The sequence below is a fragment of the Cervus canadensis genome, chromosome 20 (assembly GCF_019320065.1).
Source record: "Cervus canadensis isolate Bull #8, Minnesota chromosome 20, ASM1932006v1, whole genome shotgun sequence".
Lineage (NCBI taxonomy): Eukaryota > Metazoa > Chordata > Mammalia > Artiodactyla > Cervidae > Cervus > Cervus canadensis.
In genome coordinates, this window is record NC_057405.1 from 55,322,419 (window position 1) to 55,346,609 (window position 24,191).

The 24,191-nt window shown below is 42.1% G+C and overlaps 2 protein-coding genes across 3 annotated transcripts in view; one reads left to right on the plus strand and one right to left on the minus strand.

The window, feature by feature from the left end:
- The window catches only part of CRYBG1 (crystallin beta-gamma domain containing 1), a 224,479-nt gene extending 203,832 nt beyond the window's left edge, over nucleotides 1–20,647 (plus strand). For both annotated transcript variants that reach the window (XM_043438949.1, XM_043438951.1), the window contains 9 exons: nucleotides 4,821–4,947; nucleotides 5,147–5,179; nucleotides 6,313–6,425; nucleotides 7,432–7,561; nucleotides 10,058–10,197; nucleotides 11,461–11,584; nucleotides 12,004–12,162; nucleotides 15,354–15,516; nucleotides 19,195–20,647. In XM_043438949.1, coding sequence (XP_043294884.1) covers nucleotides 4,821–4,947; nucleotides 5,147–5,179; nucleotides 6,313–6,425; nucleotides 7,432–7,561; nucleotides 10,058–10,197; nucleotides 11,461–11,584; nucleotides 12,004–12,162; nucleotides 15,354–15,516; nucleotides 19,195–19,283 — 1,078 coding nt within the window. In that variant the 3' untranslated portion in view covers nucleotides 19,284–20,647. The remainder of the gene's footprint in view (nucleotides 1–4,820; nucleotides 4,948–5,146; nucleotides 5,180–6,312; nucleotides 6,426–7,431; nucleotides 7,562–10,057; nucleotides 10,198–11,460; nucleotides 11,585–12,003; nucleotides 12,163–15,353; nucleotides 15,517–19,194) is intronic.
- A 1,303-nt stretch (nucleotides 20,648–21,950) lies between these two features.
- The window catches only part of RTN4IP1 (reticulon 4 interacting protein 1), a 50,140-nt gene continuing 47,899 nt past the window's right edge, over nucleotides 21,951–24,191 (minus strand). The window contains exon 9 of the mRNA XM_043438954.1: nucleotides 21,951–22,083. Within this exon, the coding sequence (XP_043294889.1) occupies nucleotides 21,976–22,083 (108 nt within the window). The 3' untranslated portion in view covers nucleotides 21,951–21,975. The remainder of the gene's footprint in view (nucleotides 22,084–24,191) is intronic.

Genomic DNA, 24,191 nt, shown 5'->3' on the forward strand with positions numbered 1-24,191 from the left:
CTGGAGCTGAGATGTAGGGTCAGTCCAATGGGGGCTAGTTGTATATGATTGGGCTGAGGGGTTCCCCAGGAACATCAGATAAGAGTGGAGGCAGATACTGGATTGGCAGGAACAGATGTCTGTTAAAGTGAGCTGTATGATTATTTTTATGGTCCAGGCTGATGTCAGTTATAATTTGTTATGAGAGTATTCTTAAATGGTCATATGAAATTGACATTGGTTCTGCTGAAAGTATTAGGTTCTTATGGCCTGAGTAACATAGGCTATATGAATCACTCTAACCTCAACTCTATTGTATTTCAAGAGACTTTCCACAGACGCCCTGGATATTTTAGATGCATCTACAATGTAATATGCTTTTAATGTTAGTAACATCATTAAATTCTTGTGTTGGTTCTTGTTTGTGGCACCGTCTTGGCAGAATGACACAGTGACTTCTGGGGCTTCCATTCTTAGCAGGAAATGCCTTCTCCTAAGTCCTGTTCTGGAACCCTAACGTATTAGAATCTTCCATAGACAAAGGTATGTTATTCAGAAGTCATCTGAAATATTGCTGTGGCTATATAGTATTTTTGACTGCCTTCAAAGTAAACTATTTAGAGGGAGAATATACAATGACAGTATGGGGAAACGGTTGAACATTTTGATACTCACCAGGTGTGTTGGGTCCATTAGTCAGAGCCCAGTCATACACCCTAGCAGAGGAAGCAAAAGGATGCTGGGTGGATTCCCATCAGGCATGTATGTAGATTATGCTATTAGCACAGGTAAAACTACTGTGCCTGGAGTCGGTCTCTTTTATCCAGCCCTTGTTTACTTAAAATCTGTTTCCTTTATAAAATGTTGCTTTTATATGCTTCTATTTTTAGTCATTTCTAGTTACATTTCCTGGCTTAGGCTTTTTCTTTTCGGTTGGTTGGTAGCAGTTGGGTTTTGTTGTTGGGGGAAGTTGAAAGGAGGCGTGCGTGTGCATGCACACACACACACACAGCCACTTCCTTTTACATTCTGGGTTGTAGAAGTGCTTCAATTTGCCAAGGCCAGCTGCTTCCTCATATTTCACTCAGTTGATCATTAGACAAATATTTATTGAGGTCTATTATGTGCAAAGCATTGTATCCTCAAAGAAGTTATAGTGTTTATATAAAACATAATTACTGCTACAAAAGATGGAAAGATTAAGTGCTGTGGGGACCTACAGCCGAGAGGAATGAATTTCCAGCTTGGACACAGGGAAGACTTCGGAGGAGGTAGCACTGGAGTTGAGCCCTGCAGGATAGGAAGGTTGAGATGTGCCAGTGCCACATGCGTAATAAATTCCCTGGGTGGTAAACTCATTATTAATAACTCAAACCGAGAACAGCCTTCAGCAAGGGTACCCGTGAATCCAGCAGAAGAGGTTTTAGGAACTACATTTCATTTCTTGTTGAAACTTTAGAAGAGTTGCCTTTACACATCCCCGCTCATCACCTCCTAGTTCTATGCTATCCTCTTGCTTACCTGGTGAAAACTGGGCTGATTTTTAAAAACGAAGAGCGAAATGAAATATTTCTGGAGTCCAGATTTTTTTCAACAAGTGTTGTTGTTTTGACGCAACAGAAGGGCAGGTTTGCACTGCTGCTCTTAAATTCTGAGCAGTGATCCCAGCAGGCTGAGATCTGTTCGTACTTATTCTTGCCCGCCCTCCACCTCTTCCAATCTTGTAGACAGAGAAGTGTTGATTCATATGTTCAGAATATGCTTAAACAAGGACAGGAAGGAGTTTTCTTCCTAAGAGTTTCAGGTATAAGTTATAAATAGACTCTAGATGATAGATATACCAGAGCATCTCAGAAATGAATTTTGAATTTTTTACCCCCATATTCATGGGTGATTCATCTGGGGCCGCATCTTGGAAGGAAAACAACACTACTGTCAATTCAAGTGACATTTTAATAAATGGGTTTCCTGTTTCAACTTCAGTGAGTTAGATAGGCTTACTTCAGTGTTGGGTGTTTTCTTTTTTTTAATAAATTTATTTTAATTGGAGGCTAATTACAATATTGTAGTGGTTTTGCCATACATTGACATGGATCTGCCACAGGTGTACATGTGTCCCCCATCCTGAACCCCGCTCCCCTCTCCCTTCCCATCCCATCCCTCTGGGTCATCCCGGTGCACCAGCCCCGAGCACCCTGTCTCATGCATCGAACTGGGACTGGGTATTTTCCTACAAGTAATGTATTTTAGTTTTATAGGGAAGTACAGTACCCACACTTGTTAAACAAACACCAACAGAAGCACTGGCTGAAGTGTCTTTCAAAGCTTGCTGTCTTGAGTTTTCTGTCTGTCCCTCCTCACTGGCTGTTTTCCTTCCAAACCTTAAAGTCAAACAGTCAAGCAAAAAGGACTTTAAGCCTCTTGACCCTCTAACCTTCTGTGCCTCTCTAACTTGCTATGGACCCAGAGCCTTGTCAGGAGAATTTCTTTGTGATATGTCTTAACCTCTTTGATTTTTCTTTAAGTCCTGGCTTTTGTAAAGTAGATTTTCTTGCTCTGTGGGAATTCCTCCCCAGTTACAGTGTTCTGCCATCCCTCTGTTGTTTCTCTTCATGACTAAGCCAACGGCTGTGTGAACAGAGGCCACACACTCGGGCACCCATGAGCTATTCTGCCTTACCCTGTCAGCACTGGGATCTTGGTCAGTGCCCTTACTTAAAAATGAAAATACAGACTTGTACAAAGGTTAGGGGATCTCTTTAAAGTTACCTGATAGTTAATGTCATGACCATATTTAGAACCAGCCTCCTAATTCTTCATCTCATAGTGTTGGAGAATAGAATTTTAAAATTGCTTAATGAGCTTCTGAAGTGGGAGAGCAGTGTTTTCTGAAGTAGACTGTGACTGGTGCTTACAGCAGTTTCTCCATTCAGATGGCCAGAAGTGAGTCCAGATGTGAGCTGTCATAACTAATTATCACTTGAGGTTTTTGCAGTGTTCTCTTTGATGACTGTTTATTTCCAAGTAATAACTGTACTTGAGTTTTTAAGTCAAGCCCTTTAGATAAGTTATAATCTGTTCTAATTGTGAAGCATGTGGGCTGTTTTAAGTAGAATGGTAAATGAAAAGATACTTTACAGGGTAGGTGGCAGTTCAGGTCAAGAAATGAGACCTGGTGAGCCGCAGGAGACTCGGACAAAGGGTTCATTCATCCTTGGCCACTGACTGATTGTGTCACCTTGGACGGGTCACATCCCACTCAGAACAAACAACAACTAGTTCCATGTGATACTTCTTACCCATCTCTGAACGTTTGAGGGCAAGAATCTTGTCTTTTTCACCTTGCATTCCTAGTACCCAGCACACATGGTAAATGACCTCTTAAATGAATAAATTTTTTTCTGTCTTTAGGTTTTCCTTTCTGTAACATGTGAAGAACAGTTCCTCCCTGTTACTGAGTCCAAGCTCACACTGCTCGCTACACAACAGGCCAGTTAATTGACAGACAAGGTGTTAGGGCAAGGAATAGCTCCTTTATTTAGAAAGCCAGCAGACCTAGAAGATGGTAGGCCATCTTTGTCCCAAAGAACCATCACCCAAGTTAGAATTCGGGCTTCATTTACTCTCAAAGGGAAGGGGGTGTGGCGGATTGTTGCAAATGTCTTGGTACTGCAATCCTTTGTTCTTGGCAGCTATCCATGTGGGTCCAGTCACAGTGTTCCTATAAGCCTCCACAAGACAATTATAATTTTCTGTTCTAGACCTATTTATCTCTATATGAATGGGAAAGTGTTACACCTTTAAAGGTCAGAGTCTTGAGAATGGATTATGATGCATATTTCAGCATATAAGCAACATTCCTTTACGGAGGTGCCGCACCAGCATGAGTAAGCACAGGCAACAGAGCACAAAGGTTAGAGCTAAAGGATCAGATTCAATGTGGAGTCAAGCTTGTTTTCTCTTATAGAAGAATAAATGTGATAACAGATGTAAAAAGCGTTTTGGAAAGTTCTGAGCATATACATAGGCATAAAGGTATTATTCCTTTAAACTGTGAGAGGACCAGTGCAGGGCAGAGAATTTACTGAGGAGGAAACACTGAGTATCTCTTGAATGTAACAGAATTGAAAAACTCTCTTCCCCTTCAAAGACTTTATCTTTGGATAGGAAACAGTAAGATGGTTTTGTTGACTTTCCTCTCTGAGTGTGGATCACTTAAAAGATAAAAAATGTGAAAACATTCCAGGAGATTTGTTCTTAGTATTCCCGAGAGTTTGTTCGGTTTTGCTTATTATGTAGTTGTGTTATGTTGGAAATCCTGATTGAAACAAAATTTTCATTATTTAGCTATTTTATGATTTTTAAAGCATTTTTTTTTTTTTCTGTCTGCTTCCCCACCCCCCTCCACCTGCAGTGTGATTTGTTGTGTAAGAGAGACATAACTTCTGTAATATCTTTCTGGAAAGATAACTTTTTGTTATCAACATTAAAGAATCCTTAGTTGTTTATTAGAAGAGTTTTTACAGGTATTTCTTGAAAGTCCAAATTGTCTCCTTAGAATCAGAAACACAGAGAAATATCCTCATTGGAGCTTTCTCAGGGAATAGGATTTGGTAAGAGAGAATATCAAAAGGTTCATGCAAAGATATTCTTTTTCTTGCCACTTTGATTTGTCCTACAAATTATCTGCTCCTGAAAGATTAATGGAGAGCAAGAAAAGTTAAGATTACTAATTAGTAAAACAAATGAAAGTTGCTCTATGATACATATTTACCCAAATATGTGATTTATTACAAATGTAAACTATGAACTGTAATGAGTCAGTGTTTTTGTTTCTTTAGATGGGTAGCCTATGAAAATCCTGACTTCACAGGAGAACAGTATATACTGGATAAAGGTTTCTATACCAGCTTCGAGGACTGGGGAGGCAAAAACTGTAAGATCTCCTCTGTTCAACCCATATGTTTGGTAAGGAGTTATATTTTTCTATGAGAACATTTGCCTGAATTTTGGATTCCCTTAATATGTGCTTCTGGTTCACGAAACATTTTATTATAGAAACTATCCTGAGATTATTTTTAATGGTAATTGTTAATGGTCTAGAGAAAAAACTTTCAAGATGTCTACCCTACTCATTTCCTTTTCTCTTCCCTTTAAAAATTCTTAGGATTCTTTCACTGGCCCAAGGAGGCGAAATCAGGTAACTTAACAAAGTCTCTATTTTTCATAATTAGAAACCGTCCATTGAAAAGCTGAATAATACATTTAGGGAAATGCTGTTAGTTTTACCCATTTTTATGCCTCAAAGCCGAAGTTTACAGTAAGGCTCAATTAGGGGCTTCCCAAGTGGCTCAGTGGTAAAGAATCTGCCTGCCAATGCAGGAGGTGCAGGGAAATGGGCTTGATCCCTGGGTCGGAAAGATCTCTTGGAGGAGGAAATGACACCCACTCCAATATTCTTGCCTGGAAAATCCCATGGACAGAGAAGCCAGATGGGCTACAGTCCATAGGGTCAGAGAGAGTCAGACATGACTGAGCAACTGATCACGCAAGGCTTGATTGATAACACTGACCCATGTCTAAATACTTCTTATAAAATGTTCTTATATGTAAAGTTAAACTTTATATCATTACAGTGGATTATTTATATTAATATACTGGGATCAGTATTCCAAACAATAGCATGTAGTTATTGTGGTAAACAATAAAATATATTTTCATATTTGCTGTGTCTGCATTAGACATTTTATATGGCTTCTTTGACATGGTCTCTCACTTAAGCCTTTTGCGTGCTGACTCTCTACATCAACTGAAGTGTTAAATTTGTTATTTAAGACTTTTTAATGTAAGTGTTCAGACAGCCATAATTACAGAGGCACAAACAGCACTGTAGCCTCCTTTATTGGCATACCCAAGAGTCTAACAAGTCAGCAGGTGACTTCCACTGAGGGAAGAAAACTGCACTACATGTTTCCAAGATATAGTTTCTTATAAATGTTAGACCTGTAAACAATTACTTTTGGCCACAATAAAGCTTTAAAATGCCTCACAGCTTGTTAGGACAGGATAGGATGTTCTGTAGAAAGCTGCCTCTATTGTTGGACTGTCCTTTGATGACTCTGAATTAAACAGTCATGAATGGTGCAGCCAAAGTACTTCTAATCATTAATAATTCTAATCATTAATACAGATACAGAAAATTAAAGGATTTATAAAATTCACACCAGCTTACTGTAACAAAAGTTAACAGGTCATGTTTGGTCATCATTTCAAAGGCTCAATGAATATATTTAGGAATATAAGTTTACTTGTTTCTGTTTACTTTTTTCAAAGATTCACTTGTTTTCGGAACCACACTTTCAAGGTCGCAGTCAATGTTTTGGAGAAACAATAAGTCAAATTGATGATTCATTCTCTACCAAGTCTTGTAGAGTTTTAGGAGGCAGGTAAGCAAAACAGTGGACTGGAAGAGCCCCATCAGTGTGGGAAACAGGATTCACACCAGCACGTAAATACACCTGTAGGTGCTTGGCACTATACAACCACCAAATAGTACCAGACGGTGTGAGTACTGAAGTATACTTTAGACTGGGTGCTGGACGTCAGCGGGCACAGGCATCAGTCAGGGTGGGCGGGAGAAGTTGAACATCATCCCCTCCTTGTGCAATGGGATTGAGATCAGGTTCTCTGCACTGTAGGTCTCTCCTGTCATCTGTCAAGGGATTCTAGGTCATCCTTAAGGCTCATCCCAAGGTAGATTTGTTTACAGGTGGGTAGGAGGAGGGTAGGCATTCTGAATGTTAGGCAAGTGCATGGCTGGACTGGAGGGCTGATGGGGGGCACACTGCCCTCACTAGCTGGGTGGTCTCTGTATTTGGGGAAGGGGAAGTGACTTTGGACAGGGAGGGTGGACTTAGATGACGACTCCCCTCAGCATGTGAGCTTAGACGGACACCACAGGATACACAAGACGGGCCAGGCAAGGAGTCCAAGCCAGGAGAAGGGATCAGGAAGCCTTTAGAGCAATCTATGCAAAAGGTGATGAAGAATTAAATCAAATAATAGTAATAGTAGTAGTGTTAGTAATGCCTTTAATCATACACTGAGGATTAGTGTATGAGACGCTTCAAGGGCTTGACAAAACCACCTTGGCCTGTAGTAGAATGGTGGCACCATGAGAGGAGCAAGGAGCGCTGGAAGGTGGAAAGGTGAAAGCATGAATCATTTCATGGAGAAAAACAAATTTATTTCCCAAAGGCAAAGTTATTATGATTATTAATTTGCTACAAGATGAAATGCAGTAAATATACCCAGATATTTTTGGAGAGAGAACACTGTTAGCCATAAGAAGCATTGTGTTTATTGAATGGCAGGTTACCTCTAAAACTCAGACTTCTAGACCAGGCAGACTCAGATTATACACTGTACATGTGTGTGGTTTTTCCTTTGTAGCTGGGTTGCATATGACGGAGAAAATTTCTCTGGTAATCAGTACGTGTTGGAGGAAGGCCACTATCCTTCGCTGTCTGCAATGGGATGCCAACCTGGAGCAACCTTCAAGTCTCTTCGTTTTATAGATGTTGTAAGTACCTCAGGGTGAATACAGTGCTAACAGAGAGGTATGGTCACAAAGCTGAGTCAGAGCGAGGGCACCAGCAGGTAGACTTCCTCATGGACAATTTGGAGGCAGAAAAAAATAACTCCATGTGGAACTTTCCTCCCTGGTCTCTTTGCAGATCTTTAAAATGTAAATTGGCTTCACTTGCTGTTTCGTCAGACGTGAGGGGCAGTGTTGGGTCAGTCCTGCTGCACTCTAATGAGCCAGCTCAAGGCCCTCTGTCTCGTTTTCCCATTTCATACCTGACCCCTATTTCTCTGCCTTTACCTCTATAGGCACCCACTCTAATGTGTTTGGGGTACAGTTTGGATATTCTTATAAAATGTATTTTGCATAAAAATATGTGTAAAGGCTTTTATTTTATATACAATATTATGCTATAGTTCTCATTGTGTTATAAACATTACTTAAAAATTTTTAAGAGTCATGTATTATGCTGTATGTACATCTTAGTTAGAGTCTCATGTGTGTACATGATGTAATATGTACATACAATATGTTGGTCAATAACCAGATGTACATACAGCATAATGGATCACCCTGGGAGGGAGTCCTTGGGGAATACAGATTAAAGGGGGATTTACTGGATTTCATGTGCATGAGTATGCACTTTCACTAAGTATTGCCCAATTCCACCACTTTACTTTGTGGCTGGCAGTGCGTGTGGGTTCCTATTTCCGGTGTCATTGCCATTACTGAGTAGTCTGACATTCTAACTTTGGTCACTTTGAAAGAATCTTAGTTACTAGTCACTTGGGTTTCTGCTTATATCCTTTGCCCAGCTCTTTAGTTTTCTGTCATTATTGACTTGCAGAAATTCCTTATAGTTGTAAAATCTATTTATTCTGTTGTTTTAGAGATTTGTAATCAAATTACTTTCCCCAGTTTATCATGTATGTGCTAATCCAGACTATAGTGCTCCTCTTTGACCAGAAATCTTTAATTTTGACACAAAGCAATATTCAGTAGAACAAAACTATAAGATAATGTTCAGATGTTAAAGGTCTGGGGACTGACAGTTTGGGAAACAGTATTTGGTAGCTGATAAAAAGCTTGCAATGTGTAGTTGGTGATTTTAGTGTTAAAGGTAGAAAGAACATATGTGTGAGTTGGCTTTTTCTCATCCGCTCCTGCCCTTTCACATAACAAAAATGTTGACCTTTCTTGAGATGTGAAAATAGTAGCAATGGAATATGGGATAATGTGGTAAGATTCATTAACATACAAATAACAAAAAACCTAAAAATTGGATATTTAACCTGCCTGGAGTTCTAAGAGCTACCTACAGATATTGTTAAAAATAATAAAAACAAACCCACTTCAGATGTAAAGCTTTCAAATGTTTTCCTTCAGCCAGAACTTAGTACATATATGCTCACATAACTTTTGGCACTGATATTCTTTTAAGTTTTGATTATGAAGAAATGTACATTTTATGCCTATTCAGAACATATGTTTTAACTGTGACATAATCAAAATCATTAGGCTGTTGTCACTAAATTAGAGTGCTTGGTATGTTTCGGCATGCCATCTCAGACCAAAGTGCAGTGAAAGTACAAAGTAATACTACTACAGTTTTCCTTCTATGTTTTACATAATTTCAAGACCATACAGACCACCTCTGCACACTGATCTGTTTATTGGTCTTTCCACACATCAAGGCAGAGTACATAAACAAAGCAGTTAGATACCACACCCTTGCCACAAAACTTTTAAGCAAGTTGGAGAATTTTTGATATATCATTTTATGATTTTAGGATTATCATCATTGGAGCTTAGTCTAGGGTCATAAAGGTCTGTGATTTGAAAAACAAGCATAAACAGCCAACTTTCCTGAAAATCAGTGGACCTCTGTGCTGCCATCCTCTTTAAGTGATCATCTGAACATGGGGTGCCCATCCTGTTTTCTCCCTCTTCCTAACAATTATTCCTACAGGGAAGTTTGGCAGTATACAGAATCACTGTCTCATTGACAGTTAAAAAACCACCACCACCAAAAGACATGTGAAAATGCATATAAGTGGAAGGCTCCTTCATCAGCCCAAGTTGCCACTCAACCCCAAAGATCACCATCGCCCCCAACTCCTCACCATTTATATCTCCTTGGCTTTCTAGCGCCCCCTAATCTCAATAGAGAACAGCCAAGTTGAAAATAAATTCCATTAGAATTGACAGTTCAGGTGTATACACCTATTTCTTTATGCCTGGGCTGTTTTCCCCATTTTATAACACTTCATATTTACCTGCCTTTCTATGCAAGGGAAAAACTTTCTGCCCTCCATTCTTCCTCTTTTTAGCTTTGGAGCATATAAACACCCAAACTTTCTGGGAAAGGGAATTTGCAAGCCGTCAAATTCCTGGCCAGATCTTGTGCTTTTGTCTTTGAAACAAGATGATTTTCACATAAGCTCCAGTTAACATCAAGGAGGAGTAATAAAACATTATTTTGTTCCTAAATAGGAATTTTCTGAGCCAACAATTATTCTTTTTGAAAGAGAAGACTTCAAAGGAAAAAAGATTGAATTTAATACAGAAATAGTTAATCTCCGATCCCTGGGATTCAATACGCACATACGCTCTGTCCAGGTGATTGGTGGCATGTAAGTGAGTTACCTGTTTATTCAGTAGACTTTAAAAATTAAGTTTGACCATATTTCTTTTCTATGTTACCTTAACCAAATTGATGTATAACCCTTTATTTTCTGTAAGGGTTAGTATTTATGCTCCCTCAATAGTATACTTTCCCTATTTGGAAAAGCCATGTGTGGGGCATCATCTCTTCATTCAGATTTTCAGTTGACTTAAGGTAAGAACTTTGAAAAATGTTACAGTTCCTAGGTGAACATTATAATAAATCTATTGAGTATTTTTTTTAGCAAGTAGGAAAGAGCACTGATTTTGCTTACCCCTTTGAAAGACCAAGTCGTTTAATTTTAGAGTAAGGGTTGATATTTTCCTTCAGCCAGGAGTGACCAACAGATGCTATATGCTAAACGATTAAAGATCAACATGAGAAGATTTTTCTCAGCTTTGAATAATTCTGAAATTAAGGCATAAAAATGAATACAGACTATCAGCGTAATATGTTTTTAAGAAAGTGTTTTTCTTTCACTCACCAAAACAATAGGTATAGTCTGAAGGCATCAAACATTGGAGTGGACTATAGCTATTTAAAAAACAAATATAGGTTATTAGGGTGATAGTTATATGTGACATTCTTTCCCAACAGGTTTAAATTTTGTTTTTATGATAAAATGGCTCAAATGATAACATTTTAGAGTTCCGGGAGTAAAAATAGAGAACATTCTTCCTCGATACATAATATATCAGCCCAAGAGGATATATTGGTCTGTGCTGGAACTCCTACTTCATGTGTGGAACAGACCTCAGTGGTTTAGGTCTTTAGCAGTTTTCTGGACTGAGGAAGATTATTCTCATTTTAAACAAAATTTTATTATTTATTTTTATCTAACCCTTATGGAACACTTATTATGTATAAGAACCTTACAAGTATTAACCATTTAAATAAAGGTCCATTATTATTATTACTGGGCTGTCCTGCCAAAAGACCAACTCTAGCTCATTGCCTTATTGGAAAAAAAAACCTACCTACTTCTCTTCAAGAGTGGAACTTTGGGGCATAAATACTCATGTACCCTGAGTTTGCTATTTGTCAAGAAATGGGTGCTGTAACTGTTTTTGAAAATAAGGTAGTTTCCTTTTTTTTTTTTAATCCTCCAATGTATATTTGAAGTATTATATAAAAGTTCAGCCTAAAAATCCAAACATTCTGAAAATATAATTGGAGCTCATTGTTAAATGGACATTGCCACTTACTGCAGTCATCCCCTTTTGTTTTCCAGATGGGTTACTTACGAATATGGCAATTACAGGGGCCGACAGTTCCTACTGTCACCAGCAGAAGTACCTAATTGGTATGAATTCAGTGGCTGTCACCAAATAGGTTCTCTACGACCTTTTGTTCAGGTATTTTCTTCTTCTGGGTGTTTCGAATAGACTTTTCTCTGAAATTTTTTTTGTAAATATAATTAACTTTTTAGCTTCAATTAGTTTGAAATTGGCTTCTCTCCCACCCCACCCCCTGAGAATTTCTGAATCTGGGCTATGTTTCTGGTACAAAAAAGGTTATGACTGCTTTCAGAAATGTTATTACATCTGACATCAAAACATGGTATGTCCCAAGCCCTGGCTTGTCCATAGGCAGCTCCCAGCCCCAGGCACTCTGAAATTCTGTCAATTTCTCTTCACTGAGAAAATCCTAAAGCCTCTGAAACTCTCAGAGACAGCAGTTATTCATTCTGGATTCTGCCCCTGCTGTTGATGCTTGTTCAGTGCTTCTAAAATACAATGTGTAAGTGACTATCGCTTGGGTTCTTATCTTCTAGAAACGAATTTATTTTAGACTTCGAAACAAAGCGACAGGGTTATTCATGTCAACCAATGGAAACCTAGAGGATCTGAAGCTTCTCAGAATACAGGTCATGGAGGATGTTGGTGCCGATGACCAGATTTGGATTTATCAAGAAGGATGCATCAAATGCAGGGTGAGATTTGGGGTTAGACAAGGGTCTGTAAGGGCATCTCTCTTCAAGTAGATGCTACTTCACAATTTCCAGAGCTCTTTTGGAAATAAGTTGGAACATTTTTCATGAAAATACTTCTTAGCTCTGATAGAAACAGTCAAGGAACCTAAAAAGGAAGTAAATCTAGCACTGATCCAAGAAACAACCTTTATACTTACTTGACTTTTATACAGAAATGGAAGAAGGAAGTGTCTGTGTTACTCTCCCATTTTACCTTCACCTTCTTGTTACAGAAATAAACTTCTAAGCCCCATCACTATCAACACAGATCACTCGTGGTCTGCATTTTGGAGGACCCCGTAGACTAGGTGAAGAGTGACGAGATACCACCCCGTGTAAACACACTCTGTTTCCTAATTGTCATGCCTTGTAATTTCCCTCCTATCACTCCCACCATAATGCACGTTTAAACGCTGAGCATAGTAAGATTTATGAGAGAACGCATGCTTCTATTGTAGATATTCTTTTTAACTCTGATTTTATGGGCTTGACTGTTCACTTCTGATTTTTTTTTTTTTAATACTGGTGCCCATGAGTCAGCAGGAGGCATACAGCTTTGTGAAAGGAAGACAACTTGTTAGCTAGGTCTGTTGTGCTTGAGGGAGAATCATCCTTTCTGTAAACAGACATATACCTTTTAGATGTTTAGAGAAGAGCAAAGAAACAGAAATAACTAATACAGAGGCACTGAAAAAGCCAGGGAACATTTCACGCAAAGACGGGCTCAATAAAGGACAGAAATGGCATGGACCTAACAGAAGCAGAAGATATGAAGAAGAGGTGGCAAGAATACACAGAAGAACTATACAAAAAAGATCTTCATGACCCAGATATCCTGGAATGTGAAGTCAAGTGGGCCTGAGGAAGCATCATTACGAACAAAGCTAGTGGATGTGATGGAATTCCAGTTGAGTTATTTCAAATCCTAAAAGATGATGCTGTGAAAGTGCTGCACTCAATATGCCAGCCAACTTGGAAAATTCAGCAGTGGCCACAGGACTGGAAAAGGTCAGTTTTCATTCCAATCCGAAAGAAAGCCAATGCCAAAGAATGCTTAAACTACCGTATAATTGTACCCATCTCACACGTTAGTGAAGTAATGATCAAAATTCTCCAAGCCAGGCTTTAACAGTATGTGAACTGTGAACTTCCAGATGTTCAAGCTGGTTTTAGAAAAGGCAGAGGAACCAGAGCTCAAATTGCCAACATCCATTGGATTATCAAAAAAGCAAGAGAGTTCCAGAAAAACATTTCTGCTTTATTGACTATGTGGATCACAATAAACTGTGGAAGATTCTGAAGGAGATGGGAATACCAGACCACCTGACCTGCCTCTTGAGAAATCTGTATGTAGGTCAAGAAGCAACAGTTAGAACTGGACATGGAACAACAGACTGGTTCCAAATAGGAAAAGGAGTACATGAAGGCTGTATATTGTCACCCTGCTTATTTAACTTACACGCAGAGTACATCATGAGAAATGTTGGGCTAGATGAAGCACAAGCTGGAATCAAGATTGCCAGAAGAAATATCAATAACCTCAGATATGCAGATGACACCACCCTCCTGGCAGAAAGTGAAGAACTACTAAAGAGCCTCTTGATGAAAGTGAAAGAGGAGAGTGAAAAATTTGGCTTAAAGCTCAACATTCAGAAAACTAAGATCATGGCATCTGGTCCCATCACTTCATGGCAAATAAATGGGGAAACAGTGGCATCTCCAAAATTACTGCAGATGGTGACTACAGCCATGAAGTTAAAAGATGCTTACTCCTTGGAAGAAAAGTTATGAACCTAGACAGCATATTAAAAAGCAGAGACATTACTCTGCCAACAAAGGTCCGTCTAGTCAAAGCTATGGTTTTTCCAGTAGTTATGTATGGGTGTGAGTAGGACTATAAAGAAAGCTGAGCACCGAAGAATTGGTGTTTTTGAACTGTGGTGTTGGAGAAGACTCTTGAGAGTCCCTTGGACTGCAAGGAGATCCAACCAGTCCATCCTAAAGGAAATCAGTCCTGAATGTTCATTGGAAGGACTGATGTCGAAGCTGAAACTCCAGTACTTTGGCCACCTGATGTGAAGAAATGACTCATTTGAAAAGATGGTGATTCTTGGAAAGATTCAAGGCGAGAGAAGGGGACGACAGAGGATGAGATGGTTGGATGGCATCACTGATGCAATGAAAATTGAGTAAACTCTGGGAGTTGGTGATGGACAGGGAGGCCTGGCGAGCTGCAGTCCATGGGGTCGCAGAGTCAGACATGACTGAGTGACTGAACTGAACTGAACAAGCCAACTTCTGTGAATTACCTTAATTCAAGGAAATGTTATCTTCCAGCAGTTATTTCTAATGAACATTTCACAGATACTATTTAACAACTTTGAATTCAGTAGTCCAGTCAGTGAGAAAAAGTAAAATGTACTAGATTATCAGAATCCTTTTATCTCAACATGGAATAGTATACTTTTCAAAAGCATTTTCTACATCAATTTGTGTGAATGTCATATGAATATGGCTACCATACCTTGTTTATATGTTAAAGGTAGATTCACTTCATAGAAGAACCCATAAGATTTTTGTATTAGAACACACTCATACACTTTATAGTTGGATAGCATGCCTTTTGAAGAAAATTTTAGACATTTCTCATGAAGGAAGACAAGAGAATAAATGGAATTCCAAGCTTTAAAATGATAAAATGCCCTTTTAGCAACTTCAGTGCTACAGCAGCCTTCAAAATTAGAGATACAATCATATGCTGGAAGGCTCAGGCTTAGCAGGGTAGATACGTCAGAGGGGATTTAGCTACTGACCCAGATGCAGATCATAGTCCTTTCTGGGGAGGGAAGTAAACAATGGGCACTTTTAGTGTTCTGAGGCTCCCCTTACTAATAAACCAGAGGACCTCACAAAGGGCTTAAGTCTCTTACAAAGGACAAAAACTGAGAACTTTCCATTACTGATGTCATCCGAAACGAAGGGCATAAATATTTGTTTGATCCCAGTTACCATGGCTAAAAGCTGAAATACGTATAAATGAAGCTGGGAACTAAGGTAAGTTTAAAAATCAGCTTACCCAGGGAACTGCTTACAAGGGTACTTGAATGTATGTCCCTCCATGTATAAGACGCCTTGTCCTTTCCACTGAGCAGATAGCAGAAGACTGCTGCCTGACCATCGTGGGGAGCCTCGTAACCTCCGGCTCGAAGCTGGGCCTGGCGCTCGAACAGAACGCCGACAGTCAGTTCTGGAGCATGAAGCCTGACGGCAGGATCTACAGCAAGCTTAAGCCAAATCTGGTTTTAGATATCAAAGGTAAGGATTATTTCCCCTATCTGCCTTGTTGTGTCTGTCTTTAGTTATCTAAAAAGCTCTACTTTTGAAATCGGGAACACTGTTAATAGTAAGGGATCCCTTATGCTGTGCCAGCCTCAGTGCTAAATAAACACTGTACACACGTCATCTCGTGTGATCTTCGCAGCAGCCCTCAGAGGCCTGTGTTATCCCTCCCCTCCCCAATTTACAGCCCCTCAGAACTGAGGTTCAGAGGCGTGAGTCAGTTTGGCCACACCCACAGTGCCGAGGTGGAATCTGGACATGGGCCAACTTTAAACTATTTATTACAACAGACTAAAGATCACAAGTTAAAAGGCTATGGTCTCAGTCTGTATAGTTAAAATGATGCTCATGAACATGCATGTAACCTAAAATCTAAGACTGAAAAGGAATTAAACAACAAACACAGCCAGAGATTTCAACTGAACATTTGTTCAGTGAAGTTACTCCAGAGTGAACTGATGGTGCTTGGAGAAGACCAAATACGCTTATTTAGGTGAGTGGTTTCCCAACTTTATCTGCATCAGAATCTCCTGGAGGGGCTGTTAAAACACAGATTGCTGGTCCCCCGCCCTCGGAGGTCCTGACTCAGGAGATCTGGGGTAGAGCCCTGCATCTCTGACAGGGTTGCGGATAATGCCCATGCTGCCTGTCTGGGAGGACTACTGATGATCATTTTAAAATAAAGCAAAAAAAACTTAGCAAATGTAGACATGGGAATTTAGTGAACTCCTGTCGCTGTTGACAAGCAAATGAAGACAGCGCATTTTATTCGTGTCATATGGGGTCATTTTGCTTTAAATTATTAATGGAGACTTTCTATTCCGTATCAGGAAGCCAGTGTGGCGATGTTTGTAAATTTAGTGGAACTGTACTAATACCACACACACAGTTTTAAATTGTGGCTAGAAAGTTGGCTCAGTTTTACTTGAGTCAGGGCTCTAGACCAAAGCTGTCATTAAAAATTAAGATACAGGATTAAAGAAATAGCTTCTAGCTGTTTTAAAATAACTTATGGAAAATGGAGAATAAGCCTGAACATTTCCATCAGGGGCTTTGGTGGCCGCTGATTCTGATCTGTGGCGGGGAAGAGTGGTCAAGTCACCTCCCAGTGGGGTCTGAGGTCACAGAGACTCAGAGGCAAACCGAGGTCACTGAGACGGAGGCAGGGCACTACACTGACGGAGCAAAACTCAGCCCTGTCTGACTCCAGGCTGGATGGGGCCCAACATCGTACCTTGTATAAAATGCAAGCAGGAGAATGGTTACATTTTAAAATGCACTGTAGGCTGGCACAACAGACTTGTCAATATGTACACAAGTAAGATACCCATTTTATAGATGATCAGCCTGAGGTTCAAACTGTTAAGAGTCACTATCTTAATTCTTATTTGAATCAACTTGTGAAACTGGAGCTCCTCAGTCTATACAAGATAGTTTCAACACTTCCAGAGAAGCCAAAGAAATGTGACTAAATCAGAAACACAGATGTGGAGGAAAATATGGGCTAGTGCTTCTTACAGTGTGATTCGCTTCCTGCGTCCAGGGTTAAGGTCATTGTGATCTTTCTGAGCTAGACTCTAAGAGCATTTCTTTTATTCTTTCAACATGTACTTGTTGGGTACCCACTTACCCACTATGTGACCAGCTCTGTGCCAGACACTGGGGATACCAAAGTGGCGGGGTGGGAAAGGACAGTACCTTGGCTTCAGAGAGCTCACACTCTGGAAGCTCCAAGCATATGGGATTCCCCCCACTTGCTATGCTGGCAGCTGACCAGGAGTAAGGACACCTGGCTTCTATCTTGACTCTGAAAAGGACTGTGGGGCTTCAGGAACTTTCTCCTTAGGGGCTTCGCTTTAAAGCTTCAAGGTCACTTCCTAAAATGCAACACAAATTAGTCCAATGCCTTTGGAATAAGGATACCGTTCTGGTCTATTTGTGACCTCTCTGCGTGTCGAGCACGGTAGCGGCAGTAGTCCCTTGCTATCTTGTTCAGCTGGGTTTAAATGTCTCCGAATGTGGGAGAACGATGCCATCTTGTGGACAAGACAGAGCAGGCCCACAAACCCACGTCCTGTGCAGGCAGGACAGAGATACATCTCTCTTCAGGGCACTTCATAGGAGACTGACTTTCCTTGGCTACAGCTGTTGACCATTTGTTACCTACTAATATTACAAGATTTATTCCTTTTAACCCATATCCTGATATTTTGATAGACATCTATATATTATTTCAGACCAAAGACACAACAGTGTAAGCTGATTCATACTAACTTTAAAAACATCAAAGTTTGAGATGATTTTAATTCTCCCCAAAGGCAGAAGAATGAATCAAATTATTTTTTGAGAACTTTCTAGTTGTCATAACTCTAGAATTATGATATGCACAGGAAGTATGTTTAAGATACTATAAACTTGAAGAATGAAAAAGTGTGTTGTGACCTTAAGATAATACTTCCTGACATCTCAATGGAGTACAGTGTGTGTGCCTCAGTGGAGACCGTAGGATTTATGGTGGCGGTAACTTTCTCTCACTGCAAACTTAAGCATTAAAAGCCCAGGGCATCTTGCCTTTGTATTCTGTCCTATATCTAGCTGTGCAGAGGGGCTCAGTTATCAAGATAAATCAGTTTCTTACAAGAGGGACACAAGAGATGATTTTCTTCCCTATCAAAACCTACTATGTAACTTTTCAGACCTTTTGGAGGTTTTAAAAGACAGTAAGAATGTTTGACTCCTCTTGGCTTAAGGCTGCAGTAATGATTTCAATACCAGTCACACTCACCCTGCATTGAGATGAGCAGATTTTAATTCTGACAGAGTCCTAGATGCTATAACAATTGGTACAGAGGCTTCTGCTGAAAAGTACCTGAAAGGATGTTTATGCCACACTAGGGGGGAAAAAAATGACCCTTTCTTTTGTCCATGATACTTCTCCATTGAAAGTAGAGGCCATGAGGCTAATTTTTAACACTAAAGAATCTGAAATATCTAGTAAGCACCTTTGGAAAATACTCTGGTGAAAGGGAGCTCATGGAAACTGTGTTGGTTTGTTTTACAGTTCAGTGGAACTCAGCATATTAAATGCTGTGGGTTTTTATGCACCACAGCCTGTGGATTCCCAGAAGTGGGAATGCGCTCTGCCTACTATACTTCCAGGTGTCACTCAAACCTCCCCTCTGACCTAATACAACCACTGTTCATTGTTGATGCAGAATTTGTCCCGATGACCATTCCACTGCTGAGGCCGACTGCTTTCTTCCACTGCTATCTCAAATCCACGATTCCTCCACTGAATATCTGTCACCATCTTTGCTCCTTTCCCATCTCTAGCTTCTTTCCTGTTCCTCCCAGTTTCACAGATCTTTAGAGTGACCATGGACTAGCTTTTAAGACTTGAGTAGGAACAGGAGCCCAGGGAGGCGGGACATCAGTTTGGAGCTGCTGACGTCCTCTGATGGGGCTTTAACACATCACCCCCAGAGGGTGGAGCCTCTTAGTCCTCAGAGGCAGATCTGGGCTTTCCTTCCCGTTTGGTTTCCTCAAGGCACGTAATTTTACACCGTTTACTCTTGTTACCCTGGTGTTCTGATAAACTGTCTTGCTACAGCTCCTTCACATTTCCTTTCATCATTTTCCTTTTCTTTCTTTCAGGGGGTACACAGTATGATCAAAATCACCTTATCCTCAACACTGTCAGCAAAGAGAAGCTAACACAAGTGTGGGAAGCCACAGTCCTGTAGACCCGAATAATGAACACAGGAAGAATATTTCTGGAGGTCTTCCAGAGCTACCTTACTTAAACAGAAAGAAAGAAAAAAAGGTCTGCTGCTGGAAGCGCGAAGAAGAGAGTAGACCTGTTCCTTCAACAACTCTGAAGTCCTCTTGAATCACGTTCCCATGACCAGGACAACCTCTCATCAAAAGACTGTGATCATTTAAAACCGATCATCTGTCCTCTTGTTTCTTCCCTTTCCTTTCAGGAGCTGCTTAAACAGGGTGCCTCCTTAGCAGCTTTAGGGTGCTTTTTGGAAAAAGTTATATTAAGACCTTAAGAGACGATGTACGTTTTAAATTATTTCCAAAGATAGAGAACAAACTTACCGACCTTGCAGGCCTACAAGTCCTGTAAACTTTAAAGCGAAGGACAGAAGCTCAAGTTTGTAAGGTAGGAGGACACTTCAGCATCTGAGAAGAAATCATTTATTAGGCCTGTAATTTTGGTCCCTGACCCTCTGTTTTCTGGACTCATTAATTATGCTGTAAAGTGGGGAAAACCTTAGCTGTTCAGACCTATTTTAAGGAACTAAATATAAACCAAGTAGGTTTCTGTTAATATTACAAATTAGCAAATTTACAAAGATATCATGTCCACGTCCAGTAACGTTTATTAGCAGGACCTGCATTATTCCCACTCACCTGTGGGCCGCTCTAGACTGTCACATGTGAGTATGATCATGACCTAACCTATAGCCCATCCTCACTCGCCTACAGCTAGTTCTGCAGTGTGAAGCAGGCCTTTGCTCCACTCTGATCTTTTAGCCCAGTTTCCCCCCTCCTAACCAGCTTCACTGGCGCGAGGCCTGCACGGGAGGCCCCAGGGCCCCACCGCTGCTCTGACCACTGGGGGTGGCCTCCCATCACTTACTTCAGGAAGCAGACACTTGAGGTGTGGAAGGCTCAAGAGGATGACCAGCGGGTCTCTCCAGAAAGAAGAGAGGGAAGGAGGCTGTAAGCAATCCCTGTTGACTGAATCTTGGGACTGAGGACCCTAAAATGCAGCGAGCATTTCAGTGAAGACTGAAAATGCTGAGCCGCTCACTGGCCAAATTGTCCTCGTCACTGAATCCTGGTGCTCCTGTCCATCTATTCCAGTGTGTTCCCAGTGTAAAATGTTGATCCTCTAGAGTCTGTGGTGGGCAATGACGGTCATCAGTAGCTTTCCCGGCAGTATTTAAGTCTGCTCGCACATGTCTGTCCTGTTCTCGGGGGCACAGCGCCGGCCTTAGGCCTTTATGCACCTCACTGCCTACAGTACAGTGGGGGTAAGGCTGTCTAGTGTGTGTTGAATTTCTCTCTCAAATAAACTTGTTTCTGGTTAACTGTATTGATAAAATCTGAATGGATCCATTCAGGAGCCCTCCGAACAGGGTTAGGGACAGATCAGAAATAAATGTCTGATCACGACATGGCGGGCTTCAGAGCTGCTGGATTAAGGACAGAGATTTCTGACTGCCCTCACTTCAGACCCGGGGGTAAAAGGGCACACGCCACCCTTCTGAGTGGAGATGCCCCCTCACTACCACCTGGGAGCCCTCCAGGCACCAGGGCTGACGTTCTGAGAAGTCACAAGTGGCTTATTTACAGCTGGAAGAACCTCTTTCTTCTGAGGTCAATTTGTATAGTAATTCTAGAGAAGAGCCTTCATCCGACACACTACAAATGAGCGTCTAGCAGGAAGACACCGAGGAGAAAGCCGCTCACCCAGGTCTCTGTCAGAAGCTGAACGCTAGTGGCTGAGGAGCAGTGAGGAGGAGGAGCAGCAAGGTGGACACTTACCGCCAATGAAGGGAGGGCACAGACTAGAGACTCAACAGCCGCAACGGGCTTTCTGGGCAGGTCAGAGCGGAGAACTCTGGGCCCCAGTGGAAGGGTTGTCATTTCCACAGAAGAGTTCCCAGAGAAGCATGTTTCCACTGCTGAAACAGGACTAGCTCTCTTATGTACAAAAGTAAGGGCTTTAAGAAGTTAGAAACTCAAACATCTTCTTTCATTCTCTAAGAGAGGAATGAACCAGATCACCGGCTAGATTCTTATATATGCCCCTGAGAGATTCAGAACTCAGGGCCGTGAGGACCGCTCCAGAGCAGAGGAATAAAAACCGAAGGAAAGCCTGGCCACTCTGAAGAGTACTCAGTGATGAGTCTAGAAGCTTCAGGAAGCGCTTCATGCGACCACTCCTCCACACGCTGGAGTTTTAACTCTCTCACAAACATTAAGATGGTGAAACGGTTTGAGATGCTAGAACAGAGAGTGCCGCAACAGTTTGTCAACGTGCTGTGAAAGAAAACGACAGGCAATTTTCACTGACTTTACAGACAAGCCCACGTGCGGACATTTCATATCGTGTCCTTACTTACGTGCGTGTCCCTCGCGCTTGGCACAGGCAGGGCTGGCAGATGGGCAGGCGTGGCAGGCGCCGGGAGAAAGCCCTGGGCAGTGCAAGGGGATGGCCGAGGGTGGCAGTGTGACTGTAAAATCTCTGTGCCCGGCTCAGAACTGGCAAGAAGGGGTGTGTTTTTTACATTTATATCATGGAACTTGCAGTCTCATCTGGAAAGGGATGGCTGGAAAAAAGCTGGGGCCTGCGGGCACTCACCGAGTAAGAGAGCCAATAATCACCAAACTGATTATTTAACAACTGATTATGTTTATTTAAACAACGTTAATGACGGTCTTTCCTCGTGCGTGTCCCCTTTCTACCTTCAGGAAGGCTTCTGGAACTTTAGAAAATGGAAAGGTTTTTTCAATAACTGGCTGAATCTGTAAAACACAAGAAAGGTTGACCGGTGGGTAAGAAAACCTGCATCGCTCACCATAGATATGTGTGAACTTAGTTTCTTGGGGTCGTCAGCCAGGCCGACCTCTCTCGGGTCTGGGTGGTGCCCCCCAGTCAGGAGCTCACAGTGGGCCAGGCCACAACTGCACTGCTGCCCCCCTGCTTCTCCTGTCCCCCACCCCCGCCTCTCCCCTGTGACATCTACGTGTCCGGCCTAGGTCTCACCCACGCCTGCCTGACCCATGGTCTGCAGCGTGTCCAGAGGATCCGTGTGGCCTCTTCACAGACCGCCTCTAGAGCTGAACGCACATCTCAGCCACGCTGTCCTGTGTGGCCGACACCAAAGGAGGCACCCAAAGGTTCCCACTGTGCAGGCAGTGTGCAGGATAGGGACAGATTGTATAAAGGTTGTTAAATATTCGGCATATCTACTTGACCAGAGCTGCGTGCATCGTGGTTCGGGCCACGTCTTCTGTACCCCCACAATACCCAGCACGAGGTTAGGCACATAGCAGGAGCTTAATAAATGTCACTTAGGTGAAAACGAGTAGGATAACTGGGAAGTGAGAGTCTTCTGTGGGCCCATCTGCGGCTGGAGCTGCCCTAGGGGGCTTTGCTGAGCTGCAGAGCTGGTTAGAATGTACAGGAACGCCAGCTCCTAAAGGCTCGAATACTGCTGGCTCCGTGTGGTGTATCGTTAGCGCTGCCAGCAACTGCCTTTGAAACTGGGACCAGTTAGCGCTCTCTCTCCCCACGCACCCATTTGACTGAACTCATCCTTTTTAAAACTTCAAGCAAAAATCAGTAACTATCCACTTGGCATCTCAGTGAACTAGCTCCCACTGCTCCACAGGCAGGAATCAGTTGTCAGAAGGCATGAGCTTACATCTTGCGACCCTTTTACAAGAGGAAGAAGCACATGCTCTTGCGGTGTTCAGATGGGCCTTCCCTTTGTGTGAATTTCACAGCCCTGCCACCAGAGAGGATCTCAGACCCCAAAAGTCCTCATTACGTGCCAGGCACTCTGAGTGCTCTATGTATCTTACCTCATTTAATCCTGACAGCCACCTCATGAGGTAGGTACTGTTGTTACTCCCTTTTTACAGATGGCTATGTTAAGGCACAGAGTTAAATCACCAACGTCACATAACTGTTGAGTGGTAAGACAGGCTTTGAGCTGGTACCAGAGTGTCTGCTCTCCCCACTATACACTAAACCTTCTGTACATCATCAGCTGCTTTCTATATCTACTCCCAAAATCTTAAGGGGAGAGAAAGGTAACCAAGGATTATCTGGATTCATCACAGCCTGCATCTTGGCTGGCCTGCCAGCCATGTTAATGGACCCTGCCGGCTCAGGATCCAGGCTGTGTCCAGGTCACTGAGATAGCCCACGCGTGGTCCCTAGGCCACCACTCCCACTGCACCTATGGAGGACACCACAGGTTTATAACTGTGGCCCTCCCCAGCAAGCTGAGCATGACCTCAACGTGGCAGCCACTGTGAACAGAACAGATTTGAGCCAGCCTGTTGGAGGAAACCTACTTGCTTTTCTGCTAGAAGAGTGGAAAGCATCCAAGCTGTTCCAGCATGTCCCACCCAGAACCTTATGAACCCAGCCACTGGGACACTGCTTTCTGGATGCTGATTACTTGAAAAGGAATCACCTGAATGCATGCTTAAAATGCAGAGTTCTTGGTCTCCTGTTAGACCAACTCCATCAGAATCTCTAGGGGAGAAGAGTTTTCTGCACATCAGAGAGGGAATCACTACAACCTTCTGCCTTATGCTTAGGGTTCCTGACTTGTGTCAGTCGGGGGCACATCCACCCACTCCACAGAGGGTAAGCGTCTTCCTTCTAAGTGCCAGGTGCCGACGCAGGGCAGCACGCAAAGCAGGCACCTGAGAGAGAAATCGAGAAAGGAGGCAACAGGGACTAACTCATCACGGAGCAACCAGCAGCAGCGCTATGGGAACCACTCCAGAATGAGGGGCTGCCGGGCAGGCTCCACCCACTTTAGAACCTGGCCAGAGAAGCAGAGTCTGAACTGATGACCCAGGCAGCCAGTGGCGACAGCACGCTTTAATCTGGC